The 16,732-nt window shown below is 38.0% G+C and overlaps 1 protein-coding gene across 1 annotated transcript; it reads left to right on the top strand.

The window, feature by feature from the left end:
• Window positions 1–746: 746 nt before the first annotated feature.
• Window positions 747–15,130, top strand: ILDR1 (immunoglobulin like domain containing receptor 1). The gene is made up of 8 exons (XM_039327379.1): window positions 747–1,043; window positions 4,220–4,390; window positions 7,439–7,588; window positions 8,121–8,240; window positions 9,057–9,203; window positions 10,902–11,006; window positions 11,660–12,480; window positions 13,076–15,130. Exons 1-8 carry the CDS (start codon window positions 986–988, stop codon window positions 13,115–13,117), a joined length of 1,614 nt encoding a protein of 537 aa, XP_039183313.1. The 5' UTR covers window positions 747–985; the 3' UTR covers window positions 13,118–15,130.
• The last annotated feature ends 1,602 nt before the right edge of the window (window positions 15,131–16,732 follow it).

Below are 16,732 nucleotides of genomic sequence, written 5' to 3' on the forward strand. Positions count from 1 at the left end.
TTTTCTGCTAGCGACAATTATCAAGTTTTCAAAAAATCTTGTGTTTTTGGATTAAAAACATCCAATAGATAAGATCGGGCCACAATCTTTTGCAAATGGATGCTCAAGTCAATAAACCGTCCCCTTGGGCACAGTAAGAGAGAAAAAAATGTGCACGTAGATGGTGTGTGTAGCACACACATGTACCTCTTTGGTTTAAATGCCCGTATTCGGGATAAATTTTCAAAGGCTCTACACAGGTTTATATAACGCTAAGGTGCAACCTTGTGTGCACATAGCCGCCAATTCCATCAACTTTCTAAAAGTGCTTGTGTAAGGCGACCTTAGGTGGAAAGGAGAGAAAATAAGGGATGTCGTGAACAGAAGTGACATATTAATTGGCACCACGTGTAACAGTTGGATCCAGAGAGTTTGCGACCCCGTTGCCTTACGTGATTCCATCTAGTAGTGTAATTAGCGTATGGCGTGTGGATTCGCTCTAACCGAGACAATCGAGCTAATTTAATAACCGGGTCCAGTTCATTATACGTCGTGAGAACACAGCCGGCATAAGCGAAGCAAGCGAGGACGGTGCTATTGCATCCAATTTTGCTTTCTACCTTCTCCGGCATCGGGCTAGCTGTTGTTGGAACAGATTAATGGACGGCGCCCTTTGGTCTGATCCAGCAGAGGTCTCTGTACACGCTTTCCCAGCGAGCCTCAAGGAAGGAGGGACCCTTGGGGCGAGCGCGGCACCTGCAGGTATTCGCCGCGGAGTGCACCTACAGGGAATGGGAAAGTGCTTCAGCAACAGGTGCTGGAGAAGACTGAACGGAGGAAGTGGCTGCTTGCTTGCGCTGAACCGCTCCTCCCCCGGGGGAAAAAAGGTTCGAGGCTCACTTCCTCGGCTGCGGAAAAACAGAAGAAAACTCGTGGAATTAGGAGTTGGGGAAGGGCGGACTGAGGTTTTACCTCCTAGAGGCTCCAGGGAGTGGGAGGAGACGCCATGGCCTGGATCTGGCAGTGGCAATTCCAAGCGCTCTTTATCGGCCTCACCTCGACAGGTGAGTCGACAAGAGGGGAGAGAAGCTGATGGCTAAACACATGGGAGTAACTTCGATCTTTTCTCTTGCTTTTCGCTAGTAAATTGACTCCTACTTTTGTGCTCCCTTACCTGGTTCTTCCCCGCTTGTCTGTTTTTTTTTTAAACCAATTTCCTCATCGCACAACCTGGAGGTTGAGCAATTGATCAACCCTGTTCAGATTATTTCTCAATTGTTTTAAATTATTTAAACTTTGCTTAGAAGAAGAGAAATGATTGCTGATGTAAAATTGCAGTTTGGTGGCTTTGACTAGGATCTAGAGATTGATTAGTCTCACCTCCTTACATTTCAGTTGTAAAGTTGCATGTGTATAGAGATTTGTATATAGTACATACATACATGTAGAAGTTTTGTCCAAATCAGAATTGTTAGAAATTCACATATAGTAACTTTTCTTTAGATGAAAATTGTGATGTAACTGAATGCATAACTTTGGATTCACAGAAATACAGTATGTGTGCAGTTTATTTTGTTTTAGCTATTATTGCTCCTGGGTGAAACTTTTACCTTGAGGAATATACAATAGTTTGTTTAAGGTAAACTCTGGCCTTCCAAGGTTAAAATAACCAAAGTCACAAACCCTATAATCAGTGGTAGGATTCAGCCAGTTCGCGCCAGTTCAGCAGAACCACCGGTAGCTAATTTTTTGTTGCCCAGGCCCAGAATGGACTTCCAGAAGCAGCATCCTCACAGAGAACCAGTTGTTCACATATTTGAATCCCACCACTGCCTATAATGTACGTGCATCAATTTTATATTTCCTGTTTTTCACAAATTTGCTTACCATACTTGCAAACACAGCACTAAAACAAATTTGTATAAAATATAGTTTAAAAGTTTGGTGGTGGCTAATGCAACTAGAATATGTTTCAATGTATTGTACCTTGCCAAGTTATAGGAGAACAAAGATTATGTATTTTCTTCCATGCTGAGAAGAATATCAACAGAATAGAAGAGTTTTGAGAAATTACTTCTTTCTAACCATTATATTGTTAGAGCACTGTCAGTGGAGGACTAACAACTACATTTTTTTTTCAAAATTGCTACAAAGAGATCTTTTGAGATGTCATTTCCTCAATAGTATCTTATAGTATCACCAAGCCAGAGCTGTTGAGAGATAAAAATCTATGTTGATAATTTGTTAATATGGTAATGGTTAAATGGTGCAGTAAGTTCTATAAATCAGGGGTCCCCACCACCACCCCCGTCCCTGGACCAGTACCAGGCTGCAGCATGTCAGCAACCGGTCCACACAAACAAGGAAAGCCCCATCCACAGAATGCAGGCAGCACACAAAACCATGCCCCCTCCAGTCCACGGAAAAACTTCTCTCCACGTCCCTGGTGCCCAAAAGGCGACCTCTGCTATAAATCACTGAATAAAAACAGTTTATGGATGGATTTCCATCTCAGCCTAAAGAGAGTGCCACTATATTGTATTCGTTCAGGGATACTCTCTATGGAATTGAATTCTTAGATCAGATATGAAGGCCGGAGATCTTTCAGAAGTTATACGATTATGTCCTCCAGTAGCTGTAGTTCCTATGGAGAAGAATTCGGGTAGATCAGCAGTGTCTAGAAAGCGGACGTGTTCTATTTTGGTACTGTTTTTCAAATCATGTTCCAGTCTATAATATACAGGATATTTTACACAGAACTCTCTTCACAATGTTTTTTTTAGCCCCAACTTGAAAAATATTTTCCCAATTCTTTAAAACTTCCCTGGAGGTATAATACTTGGATTATTTGCCCTCCAAATGTAATAGATTCAATATGCAAAGACTAGGCTATTGAGGTATGCAGATGTTCCAGTTCAACAGTTATAATGGACACTCCATTGGAAAAGGGCAGGATAGTCCATAGAGGAAGCATTTTACATAACTGAGAAACTGTTTTAATATTTCTCATATAGAATTACTTTTAGTACTGTTTATAATTCAAAGGAACAAAACTGCTGAAATGAAATGCTCTTTTGTATTCTCTGTAGTCATTAATATTTGAATTATTCCACATAAGGTAGCATATATTTATTTATGTTATCACAAGTACTGTGATAGCTTTCACACTAGAATATTTATTTTATGTTATCTTGTATACCTATGTGATAGAGAGTTCATTGGATTATAGCTAAGATAATAGGTATATCTAATATAACTATGTATTAATAATTTATTTTACTTAAAAAAATATAAAACCACCGAATTCATACTTTATGACTCTGGACAGTGTGGATCAATACTTTTAAGATGCTTTAAGATATTGCAAGTTTAAAGCATTCCCTTTTCAGTGTGCCCCTAGAATGATAGATATTACACCTCTTTTCTGCCAGCATTGGTTATGAGTTTGCTTCGGGATCCAATTCAAGGTACTAATTTTGACCTTTAAAGGTGTTAGTTTTGACTTTCATGGCATGAGACTAGGTTATTTGAGGAATAGCCTCTGCCTGATTATATCTGCCTGCCCCATCAGGTCTGGGAGAAAAAGCATGTTGTAAGTCTCATCTGCTAGGGAATCACATTTGGTGATCCCAGGAGGCAGGTTTTCTCTGCTGCGGTGCCCACCTTATGGAATCTTCCCCCTCCCCAAGTGAGTTTTGCTCCTTCCCTTTCAACATATTACAAGCCTCAAGATCTGGCTTGGAAGTCCCAGGAACCAGGGAGATTTTGCAATGACTCCCTTATGCATTTACAGTGTTGCAAAAAATCTATAGGAGCTGATGAAGTGGTGGAGTCAAAGATGCAACACCTGTTCCATGTTGCTGTTAATTTTTTTGTGGGAAATATTATAGGAGATGACCAGGCTGAGCCAGAGGGTGAGGTCAAATGCACCATCAGTCTGGAGCAAAAGAGAACTATGTCCAGTTTGACGCCTGTTGATTCTTATCTAGTGCCAATTTACCTTGACCATTAGTAGATCAGATTCTTGTGTATAGGTAGAGTGAAATAAATTTGTAGTACTTTTGAATCCTATCCTGATTTCTTAAACCTGACAAATATTTGAAGAAAAACACTAGAAGCTTCTTTTTTAGCAGACACTAAAATTGACTTCATTTTCACTTTTTCACACTTCTTTCCTAATTTGCAATTATAATACTTAATATCCCAGAATACCATGTGTTGTTTGTGTTTGTTCCTGTAGGTTGTTTCTCTGTTCTTGTGACAGTGCCAGATACTGAGCGATACACAACTTTATTTGCTTCTGTGACCCTCCGATGTGACTATAGTACTTCAGCACCACTGCAGGATGTAGTTGTTACCTGGCGCTATAAATCTTTTTGCAAAGATCCCATTCTTGATTACTATACTGTGGGTGAGTACTTCTGCTAAGGATCAGCCAAGGATTACTATCTACAAAAGTAGCATAATATAAGGAAAGAAATTGATTTCTTTTTCCATGCACAAAATCTTCAAATACTTTCCCTGGAATATACTATTGCTGATGCATCAACAAACTGCTCAAAGAAAAAGATCTGACCTCAAAAATGAGGAAGGAACATTAAAAAGAAATGATAGAATTTGAAATGCCTATATTGAATCAACCATTTACTAGGCTGCTTAGTTGTATATAATACTACAACAGAGTAAATAAAACATGCATGACAAATTAGATGCAACATTTCAAAGAAATAGCCCCAATGCAGCGGTGGGAAGAATTAGAATACATCTATAAAACTTACTCCAAACTATGGTTTCAGAGAGAACTGGTATAAAATTTGTACAGGTAGTAGTCAACTTTGTCAATAATTTACAAAATTGAGAACATAGTAATAAATGTTGAACATTCTATGAAACAGAAGAAACAGTCTACTGTATGTATGGGATATGTAGACATCCCCTAAGTATTGGAAAAAATTCTCTGTTCAGAGAATTTTAGGGATCACATTCAAAATGGAACTGCATTTTTATTAGCTATAATCATAGAAAACATCAATAAAATAACATTAAGATACATGCTTACAGCTGTAAGGACAAACACTGGAAGAAAAACTACTGGCAATATCAGATTAAGAACTTAATTTTGGGGAATATCAACAATGATGAAAATAACAATAAATATATATAACAAAAGCTTAACTAAATTTAAGCAAGAATAAATTCCACATATTAGCATGGTAAATACAGTTAGAGAATGGTTTCTAATGCCAACAATTACTGTAAATCAGCTGAGGTACAAAGGGGAAGGTCAGAAATTAACTATTTACCTATATTAATTTAAGAGTGGTTTATTCTCTTTTTTGACATTTATGTACAACATAGTGGGAATTTTGGTATTAAGCTCAAAAATTTATACTACTTTTTATATCATAAAAACAATGTAATACACCCTGCTTGTATCTTTTATTAATTGACTTTCAATAATTATCTCTTTATTCACAGATGATTTTTTTGGGGAAAACGCATCTTTATTTTAAATAAAGTAATAAGCACAGAGTACTGTTGATACACATTTTAAAATGAGGAAATGAATATAGACTTGTATATGCTGTATTATTGCTAAATAAAGTTTTAGCTGTTAAAAAAAATAGCCACTTCCCTGGATGGTAGTTCAGAAGTCCACCTTTTATGTCTAGCTAGGTTTTGGTAATATAATCCAGATTGCTTGTCTTCAGAATGAGATTTTGAATGAGGAAAGCTTTATTTTAAGCCAACCTGACGTTAATCAGCAACAGCCTAAAGCCACCTCTGCCAAGAATCTAATCACTGTTCCTTGGAGTTGAGAATAGGAACAATCTATGCACTCCTCCTCCTTGTCTCCTACTATATCTTGGTCTGCCTTCCATATCCAGATTGCTACAGTACTCAGCAAATCATTCCCCCCTCCAAACTCTGTCAATTCACATGCAAGATAAAGGATCCCACCTGCCATCTCTATTCAAAATGTCCAAGTCAGAATTAGGAGAACCATATAAATAATGAATTAAATTAAAATGAAACTAATTGTTTATTATTACTTAGAATTGTTATCGTCGTTGTTTATTTCTGTTAAAAAGCCTCCTAGGTCCATCATTTTCCATTCCCATTTATTGACAGATCCCAAGAGCTTAGCCTATATTCAGTTATTGGCGTGGTTGACATAATATACTGTTCTAAAATGTATTTGCTTGTTTGCAGTTTGATGTGATCTGTGAAGTCATCAATTGTTTGTTTAGTACAGTGGTTCTCAACCTTTCTAATGCCACGACCCCATAATACAGTTCCCCATGTTGTGGTGACCCCCAACCACTTATACATCACCGGGTGCCAGGGGTGTGGCCAAAGAAAAGGGGTAAAAAAATGGCGGACAGCCTTGTTTGGCGACCCCCATGAAATGGTCGTTCGACCCCAAATGGGGTCCCGACCCACAGGTTGAGAATCACTGGTTTAGTAAGACATGCTTCAAATGTATGGCTTATATAACACAAGAGACTTATTTTGTTACAGGTTTGTCAGCTCTTGTTCCTTTTTTACCTACCAGTGAATTTGGCACACCAGTTGCTTACATCTGCTTATTTCAGTTGTCTTGTGCCTTTTCCCCCCCACCAAATGGGATATAGTTAGGATTACCAATCATTGGTTATCTGTTTCCTTTAGAAATATATGTAGCTATACCAGTGATGGCGAACCTTTTAGAGATTGAGTGCCCAAACTTCAACCCAAAACCCACTTATGCATCGTCGAGTGCCAGGTTGGGGTGGGCCATTGGCTTGGTGTGGCCCATTGGGTGGGCATGGCCCACTGGGTGGGCGTGGCTGCGGTGGTAACAGCAGACTGGGTGGAACTAAAAAGTTCAATCAATCAATTCCAACTTTGCAAGATCTTTTTTTTCCCCGCAAAACGTTAAAATTGACTGATTGAACTTTTTTTTTTTGCACACGGCAGCGGAGGCCTAAAGCGAAAAATTTTTTTAAAATCCAGCTGAAGGCCTAGGACTGGGGCGACAGCACGCGTGCCCACAGAGAGGGCTCTGAGTGCCGCTTCTGGCACCCGTGCCATAGGTTTGCCACCCCTGAGGTATACCATCATCACAACAAGGATATTGTGCCAATTGCTTACTTCTGCAATGAGCAAAAATGTTTTTGTAAGTAAGAAGGTTTTTGGAAGTGAGATTATAATGCTAGTATGGTCACAAAAGGAACAAGAGGCAGTTTGTTGTCTTTTCTAAATCTGTTGTAAATATTGGAATTTTAGGCAATCAGCCTAAAAATCAAAACTAAAAAAAACCCTAAAGAACATAAAGAACTTCTTCAAGAAGTTTTGTTACTTAATACAATCCTATTTTTTCTACTGCTTCCACTATTAAAGGAAATTATACAAAAGTACAATGAACGGGGGAAGTTTGTTTCCAAACAATATAAATAATTTGACATTTTATTTGCAGCCTATCAGGCATACCAAGATCTTGGCCAGGATCCTTCCAATGACTGCAATGACAACCAACGGGAAGTGCGCATTGTTGCTCAAAAAAGAGGTCAGAATGAACCAGTGTTGGGTGTGGATTACAGGCAGCGAAAGATCACAATTCAGAATAGTAAGTGATCTTTTGATATATTAGCAGTCTCAAAAATCCCTTCCAAAAATTAGTCTAACAAATTATGTATTATGTAGCATAGTATGCTTTTGATACTCCTTTCTAATGCTTTATGCAATCCTCATTTAATTCTGTCATCATACCAGAATATATAGGAATATTTGAATTATTAATATAATTTGAAGGGCATCAGATTAAAGTAAGATGTTTAAATGATTGTTACTAGTAAGAATGATTGTTACCGATAAGTATTTACCAGATCAATATGCAGCTTACAATTATTCAGCACTATTTTATGTCCATTGAACAATAAATTTTCCTCAGGATTCTTTTTTTTGTCTGCATTAATTCAGATTAGCACAGTGTAAAATAAGCCTCCAACCGCAGTGATACTTACCATGCTTGAGCATTGCTCAAGATTATAATTGCTGACTTCTTATTGCTGAAAATATTTTATTTATTCAGAAATTTAGGTCATTGTCAGAAACTAACATTGGTAGGGTTTCATTATGTTGTTTTCCATTTTATATAGGAGCAGATCTTGTAATTAATGAAGTTATGTGGTGGGACCACGGAGTCTATTATTGTACTGTTGAAGCTCCTGGAGACACAACTGGTGATCCAGACAAAGAAATCAAGCTCATTGTTTTGAGTATGTGGCATCATTTTGGGGGGGGGGGGTCAAATTTTAGGATAATTTTCTTTTTCTGTACCTACCATGTTGTTTTTTAATAAATAATGGAAATAAAGCAAGAATTGTACATTGATTGTCAAGATGCATGCTATTAAGTTCAGCTAGAAATTCCTGATGAATACAGTTGGATTGCAGCATTCGATTAACTGTGGATGTGTTAAACTATAGATATGTTTTTAAAAATCCCATCTTATCCCTATGGTAGTATGTATCTTCTTCACTGTTAGGTTCTCTATCAGGGGCCTGGGAGTTTGAGGGTTCTTAGTTGTTCCTAGCACTCCACTTTTCTGGAGAAACAGCTCTGATGTCATCTGACTCTTCTATGATCAATACTTCTAACAATTCTAACAAGATATTACAATAGAAAATATAATGAAATATCTAATTAATCCTGAAGGGAATGTTTTAAAATCATATTGGTTGCAGAAAATTATCATAGTAAATAATGGTTCAGGATATTTTCATGGAATCTTAGGTGGACACAATCAAATTTGGTTTATTAAGCTTGCTAATTTTAACAATACTAAACTGTGTATAATTGAAGAAGAAAGGAATAGATTGCATTTTTTTTCTTACAACCACATGGAAAGTTGTGAACAAACTAAGATTTGAATCATTCTGTCTGAATGTAAGCACTTGATATGAAAGATAACATCAGGAAAAATTGGGAACATTGTATCTCAGTCTGCAAGATGAGTCTGCAGGTACCTAGGAATGGAGAAAGCAACAACTACTGAATAACCATTTGGGGGGGGGGCTTTTTACTTGATGCAGATTGGTTGACAGTAATCTTCATCCTTCTGGGTGCCCTCCTCCTCTTCATGCTAATTGGAATATGCTGGTGTCAGTGCTGCCCTCAGTATTGCTGCTGCCATGTGCGCTGTGCCTGCTGCCCAACTCGTTGCTGCTGCAATGAAAAAGGTAATCCAGAATCCTTAAAACATAATGCACAGAAGAGGCATGCTTAAATGTAGGTTGCTTCCATATGTACTTCAGTGACTTCGGGAAGTCAGAACCAAAAGAAATACAATCATATCCAGAAGCTACATTGTTCCAGATTTAGTGTCCCTCCTGTTTCATTTGTCCAGTTGTTTTCTATTTAAAAAAAAATATCTAGAACACACTTAGGTATTTTTAAAAAAGTATCCCACATAAAAATATCGGTAGCAATAAACTTCATATAATTAAACTTCGGTCAGTGCAGAAAAGACTTTCATTTCTGTGTCCACCAGTCTAATTCAGGCAGCAATATGAGGAGGACTTTTGCAGATTTTAAAGTATAGAGTAGCATGAAGGAAATTTTAGAACATGATTCCCCAGACCTTGCAGCCATGTTTTGTTTGCCATTCCCTTTCTCCACATATTTATGCCATTTGTAGATCACATCAGAGCTGTTGTCTGCTGTGAGGCAGCTTTTTGTATTAATGGTCTGCTTTTTTTTTAAAAAAAAACAACGCTTGAGCATTTGTAGTATTGACATAAAAGAAATGCAGCAGGGCTCCCGTGTGGTGTGGACACTAAGGACCTCAGAAGAAATGGTTACCAATGCTTCAGAAATTCTGTAACACTTCCTTCAGTCCTTAAATATATAGAACAGCTTTCTTCAACCTTTCTGCCTTGGAGGAATCCTTGAAATAATTTTCAGGCCTCAGGAAACATCCCTCCAAAAGTTGCAAAAAACTGGATGACTTCACAATATAACACACAATCCATGTTTTACATTGCTTGCAATGACAACAAAGTGGAACACAGTGGCTGAATTGCAATATGTAAAAATTCTCACCTCTGTGAGTACTAGCATTGTGTAACAAAGTTCAAAAAATGATTTTTTGTGGGAGGAGATTTCATAGTTTTTCATAGGACCCCCACCAACCTGTCTTCGACTGTATTTTCTATAGTTACTGCCATGTAATTGAGGTCTAATCATAATATCTTTTTTTCCTTCAATTAGGTACATTCCTGTGAAAAGGAATGTAAGGGGCTTTGGCTGGAATGCAAAAGTTGAAAGACCTGTCACCTTCATATTGATAAAATGAATATATTATCACTGATCTTAAATATATCTTAAATCTGCAGGTAATCCTTGACTTAAACAAGTCAATTGAGCTCAAAATGTTCAATGCTAAGCAAGACAGTTAAGTGAATTGCATCCCATTTTATGACCTTTTTTCTACAGTTGCTAAGCAAATCAGTGCAATTGTTAGGTGAATCATGTGGTTGTTAAGCGAATCTAGCTTCTCCATTTAACTTTGCTTGTTGGAAGCCAGCCGGGAAGGTTACAAATGGTGATCATATGACTTCAGGACTGTCATAAAAACACGCCAGTTGCCAAGCACCCGAATTTTGATCATGTGACCATAGGGATGGTACAATGGTTGTAAGTGTGAAAACAGGTTATAAGTCATTTTTTCTAGTGCCATTGTAAGTTTGAATGGCTGTAAGTCAAGGACTACCTTTACTTTAAAATAAGTGAGAAGGAACCTGATAATCATCCTTGAAGTGCAATGATTTTTTATTGTAACTCTGAAAAATACAAAGTAATTCTATCAGTTTGACAGTTCTGTGAGGGGCATTTAAATGTAGTTCAGGTATAATATCAATTTTTTTTATATTCTCTAGTCATGGAACGGCACCACTTCGTGAAACAAGCTCAACAACTTCTTCCATGGATGACACACCACTCTCAGTCATCTTCATACCAATTAAACCCACTTTTGCAGAGAGGTAGGAGCTCCAAGGGATGTTGTTCCTTTGTTGAAACATTTGGTTTTTCACTTGATTTAGAGTGTTTCCTCTATGACATTATAAATGCTTCTTTTCCCAGAGGCACAATAGCACAGTGATGGAGAATTTAAGTTGAGGGATGTTTTTTATCATTTGAAGCTATTTGTCCATGGAGATCAGATAATATTAAATATTCAGTTTACTATCTGGGACAGATTATTTGTCTTGAGTATTGACTTTCTTTTTCGTGAACTAAATTTCAAGATTACACTTGAATATAACCAGAACTTATCCTGCCATTGGCTTTTTGCATGCCAATACTGCAGGGTTACACACAATTTTTGAAACTTTGATCCCTTTGAGAGTTGGCCATAGACATAATTAAGTAGCATAATGCTGAATCAGTTGAGAAAAGCTACCCTTTTCAATTTGTATTATAAAAATGCTTTGCTTTGCAAAGGTCCTTTGTGCTCTGTGCAAAAGTAACTTTTTAAGTGTGTTGTATTTAGGAGTATGCCATCTATCAAAACAAGAGAGAGATTATTTGATCATTAGTATATTTATATCTTGCTTTTCTATCCAAAGGTACTCCCTTTGGATAGAAATTAATTGAAACATTTTACATTATGTTTTCTGTAATTTATGTTCTTCAGACGTATCTCTCCAAAGCAGCCAACCATTAATGCCCCCACTTGCCCAAATGCCTTCTAGCAACAAGATCTTGGACCATCTTGAATCTGAGATCAGGAACCTTAATCTTTCTCAGCCTATGCTACCTTCACATCCTGTTGGAAGCAGTCAGCATCCCAGCATTCTCTCTTCTTTGGGTTCAGAGATTGTGGAACGCAGAGTAATCCAATTGCCTCCTATTGTTGAGCATATCTCATCCTCTCAGAGATCTAGCAGGTCATCACAACCAGGGAGGACTAGACATACTTCAAGACCTCGGAACAGCACAAATGAAAACCAGAGGGAGGAGAGAAGATGGAGGCATCGTTCATCTTGGGATGATGACTCTCCTTCCAGCTATGATCAGGAACTATGGGACAGGCATAGAAATCACAGAACTGAATCACAAAGATATGGCAGCCATCATGATAGATACCGGAGTTCTACAACAGATGTAATACCCACCTCACGTGGCAGAAATAGTTTTGATTCCCATCTTGAGACCAGAAGAGGGTATTCTGGACAGCACCACTCTGGGAGAAAAAATCAACATTCACAACGACGAACGTATCAACGTGACAAGAACTTTGGTCAGCAGGATCATCGAAGACATCGCAGTTATTCTCCACCATCCTCCTGGGAGTCATGGAGTTCCTCTGAAGAACAGGAGAACTCTCGGAAAAACAATAGGCGGCATCAGCAGCAGCATTCCCCAGACTGGCAATATGAAAAACCGCCTAGTTATTGTTCCGTTGAAGTTACCCCAACCAAGAAGCAGAAACTCAGAAAGTCGGCAGAACAGTCGGTAAATTGTGTTATCATAGATTTTATGATTACATGAATTATTCTGTCCTGAAACATACATTCTGGTCTGTAAGAGAGAGGAAATAGAGAATGGGATGCAGAGGGAGGGTGGTGCTTCATAGGGGAGATGCTGCCACCAAGCGGGCACAAGTACAGGGTCCAATAAGATGGTGTAATTTGATAGAAGGGATCCAGGGCATGACTTCTCTACTAGATCTGGTGGGGCAATCAGAAACAGTGAAAAAAAGGTGGTGCCTCAAATAGCCTGTGCCTATGCCAGGTAGGGCCTTATAAGTAATAACCAGAGCTTCACAAGAACTGGCAATGCCTGTCATATTGTAAAGCTCTATAATGTTTTCCACCTAAATCAAAGAGAGGCTCTTCAGTGCTGTTAGCTTCTTTACATGCTCAAAATTCAGTAACTATTAAATAGCATCCTTCACTCCAAAACGTTAAGGATTGGATGGCTTCAAATCATGCAAGTGTAAAATGTACTTTAAATTAATAGTCCTAAATGATGAAGTCCACTATAAATGGCTGCTGACCTGTCATCTTTCCTGCCGTCTTACTAATAGCAGTTTTCTTTTTTCTTCTAGGAAAAAGGCAGTTCTCGCAGTGGGATGAGTGTTGTCATTTAGCCTCTTCACTCTTATTACCGTATATAATGAGATTTCAGTGTCTGGCTGAACAGATTTTCATTCTGTCTTTTAATATTATTCACTAAGTGCACCAGTCATTAACAGGTTTATTTCACCATTACCATCAGCCTGCACCTTCTTGTATTAAAAGTTTTTAATCATTGTTGCACTTTGAAAAATGCAGTAAGATTTTTTACAAAACAAATTATTTTTACAAAACAAATACTGAAACATGAATGATTTCCTTACCTGGGTCTTGAGGTCTTACCTGGATCTTAATATTCTTACTAAGGATACAAATCTGCAACAGTTCATTAATTGGTGGGGTAGTTTCTGTTACTCCAAAAGATAACACTTTTAATCCTGGATAATGAATTACACATACTGTGTAATAAGATTTCTAGAAATGAGTCAGAAAACTTTCAGATACTAGTGCATATATCTAGTATCCACATTCTGCACAAATCTTTTAGCTACATTATTTGATGTCGATAGAAATGTAGCCTAATTTGATAGGTTTGAACATTCAAAGAAATTAAAAAGTTGATAAGTGAAAAAATATTTTACTGTAATGTTGGAAACAATGTTGGGCAATAGGCAATAAAAATAACACACCATTGCTGTGTACTCCCAGTACATCAAGGAAAGTGGCTAGAAGGATGTATCTTTTAATGAATGTTAAAACATGTCCAGTCACATCTAGACCATATCTTTCTAAGTCTGAGGCAGATATTCACAACTGCTCAAAATATTTTCATCATTAGGAAATAAGGTACAAAGTGAAATATTGATTGTTATAACTGTTGGAGTGGTGCGGTTCAATTTTTTTTATTAATCATTTACATGAGAAGTTGAGAATTATTATCAAATTTGCAAACGATACAAAACTAAGTGGGAACTACTAATATGCTAAAAGAGAAAGCTCAGAATGATTTGTATAGATAATGTAAAGCTAGAAGCCAGAAAGATATAATAACAGAATGAAACTAAATGATGGTAAATGCAAAGTTACTCATGAAACAAATGCACAAACGTAAGATAGGTGACACTGAGCTTGATTGTAATACTTGGGCAAAAGATCAAGGAATAGTTGATTAAAATCTAATTATGAATCAGAAGTATGATTAGATCGCAAAGTAGGCAGCTTGATGTTAAACTTCATCACGACAAGTATAGTTTCCAAATTAGGAAATTTACTTATTTGTTACATTGCATTGCTCAGACTCCACCTTGATTACTGTCTTCAGTTTGGGCACTATGTGTTACAAAAGATTCAAAGAACCAGAGAAAGGCAGTGAGGATGATAAGATGTCTGCAAACTAAGTCTTTACAAAGAGGGGTTGAGGAGTCTAGGTCCTAAACTATCATACCGGGACAGAGTACGTGACTTTGATTAATACCCTGCCTTCAGGTTCTTTGCATCCACCATACCTCCTCTGATATCACTACCTTTTCTAGATTGAGCAGGAAAATCAACAAAAGGTTTATATGTAAGTATACTTGAATGGTAGTAGAATTGTTTATGAAGTCAGGGCTCTTGCTAAAGCAGGATTTCTGTTTGTGTGGAAGCCTCTAATCACAGTAAAGTTTATGATAGGGAGGTCAAATATGGGTGAATTAGAAAACATATGAAGCCCCATCCTTTTGCATTAATTTATCTTAATTATAGATATAGCTTCTCTATGTAGAAATTATAAACAGATATACAGTATTGTAACATTGTTCACTGTGGAAACTGGCTTCATTTGTCAATTTAAACACAGCCATATTTCAAGGGGAGAGTAAATAAACATCATCATCATCATAATAATAATAATATAAAAAGTTGGAAATATGGGGCCTATTGTTGAGATACTGTTTTGCAGGTGGATTTTTAATGGATGGGATAGAGCACAGGTGGGCAACCTGCGGCTCTGGAGCCGCATGCGGCTCTTTGAGCCTTCCCCTGTGGCTCCCAGCCTCCTCCGCCATTTGCAGAGAGAGACAGAGACAAAGAGAGGCAATTGCGCTTCCCTGCTTCTCTGTCTCTGTTTGTGTTTATGTGTGCGTTTGTATGTGTGTGTGTGGGTGTATGTGTAAAAGAGAGTGGACTCACTGTCTTCTCCGACAAGCTGAAAATCTTTTTGGGCGTGGCTCCTCCCTTTGCTGCAGGAAGCGGGAAGGGCAGGAGAGAGCTATCTAACCCAGCTATGCTGACTCAGGAATTCTGGGAGTTGAAGTCCATGAGTCATGAAGATAACACTGCATATATCCTTTTTTACCTTTACCTTTGTGTGTGTGTGTGTGTGTGTGTGTATGTGTGTAAGGTAAAAAAGGATATATGCAGTGTTATCTTCCTTTTAGATATCAAAAGGGTTTTGCGGCTCCCAGTGTTTTGTTTTTGGTGGGAAACGGATCCAAGTGGCTCTTTGAGTGTGTTGGGTTGCCTACCCCTGGGATAGAGGATACAGTTTGTTCAATGAGGGTCCATTAAAAGGGAGCTTACACCTTACCTTTATCTCCCTCACTCTTTCTCCTGAAGTTGGTTCTGGTCCTGTAGTGGCATCTTATTGGTGAATGCACTGGGAATATGTGTCAGGAAGGGAAGACAGGCTGATATGTGACAGTGCTTCAGAGTTGACTATTATGCAATGGGGAGACTTTTACTGACTTCATCAATGTTCTTGTGTCTTGCTGACCCCCTAGGCCAGTCCCCGAGGGGAGCAGGGATGTGATCCTGTATAGACTGTCAAGATGTGTCAGTGATTCTTGCAACTGGAATTTCCCTTTCTTTCAATTTTGGTGAGCAGAGTAGATCTACCAGGAAGAATATTGGTGGTCATTGGTTATCAGATTTTTTTTTATCTAGTTGGAAGTTTCTACAAACGGTAACGTAAAGCACTAGTAGAATGTTTTTGTGTAGTGGAAGCTGAATAAAGTTAGGGGTCTGTTTCTAATCAACCTCACGCTACTCTGGTCTCCTCATATTTCAACCAGGTTGCTGTTACATCTATATCTGATTTGTCAGCTATTTTCAACATTGAATCTCCATCTTTCACTTTCTATGGAGTGGAATCCCTCAGTATGATCTGTGTACAAGGGACAGGGAAGAGAAAAAAAGTGGGTAGTGAATGAGAATGGGTGGATGGTGAATAGGAATGGATGGGTGTGGACACTGCTAAGTGTCTTGAGTACAGGAATAGAGTAATTAATGTGGTTATTAAGAGGTTGAGAATGTTTGTATGTGCTTCATGACCTTGGAGGAGGTGGTGAGACAGTATGCAGTTCAATCGAGATCATGATAGGGCAGGAAGTTGAGGACTAGCTAGATATGGTGAGCCCGGTATCAAAATCTTACTATCTTCCAGCCCTCAGTATTCATCCCTAAGACCTGTAACAAACTGTAGATATAATCTTGAGGACCAGAGAAGATCTGTAAACAAGAAAACAAATAAAAATATTTTGAGTCCAAAGCAGAAATGTATCTTGACAAAGCACTGAAAAAGTGCTTTTAGATTTTCAAGTTTCTGTTACTAAAACCATATAATTGTTAACAATTATAACTTTAATTTCCTACTCCCAGGCCACCAAGGATCTAATGACCTAGTCTATTTTGAAAGATTGACAAGATGAGGT

The sequence above is a fragment of the Crotalus tigris genome, unplaced genomic scaffold (genome assembly GCF_016545835.1).
Source record: "Crotalus tigris isolate CLP2741 ecotype Arizona unplaced genomic scaffold, ASM1654583v1 scf7180000024359.8030256, whole genome shotgun sequence".
NCBI lineage: Eukaryota > Metazoa > Chordata > Lepidosauria > Squamata > Viperidae > Crotalus > Crotalus tigris.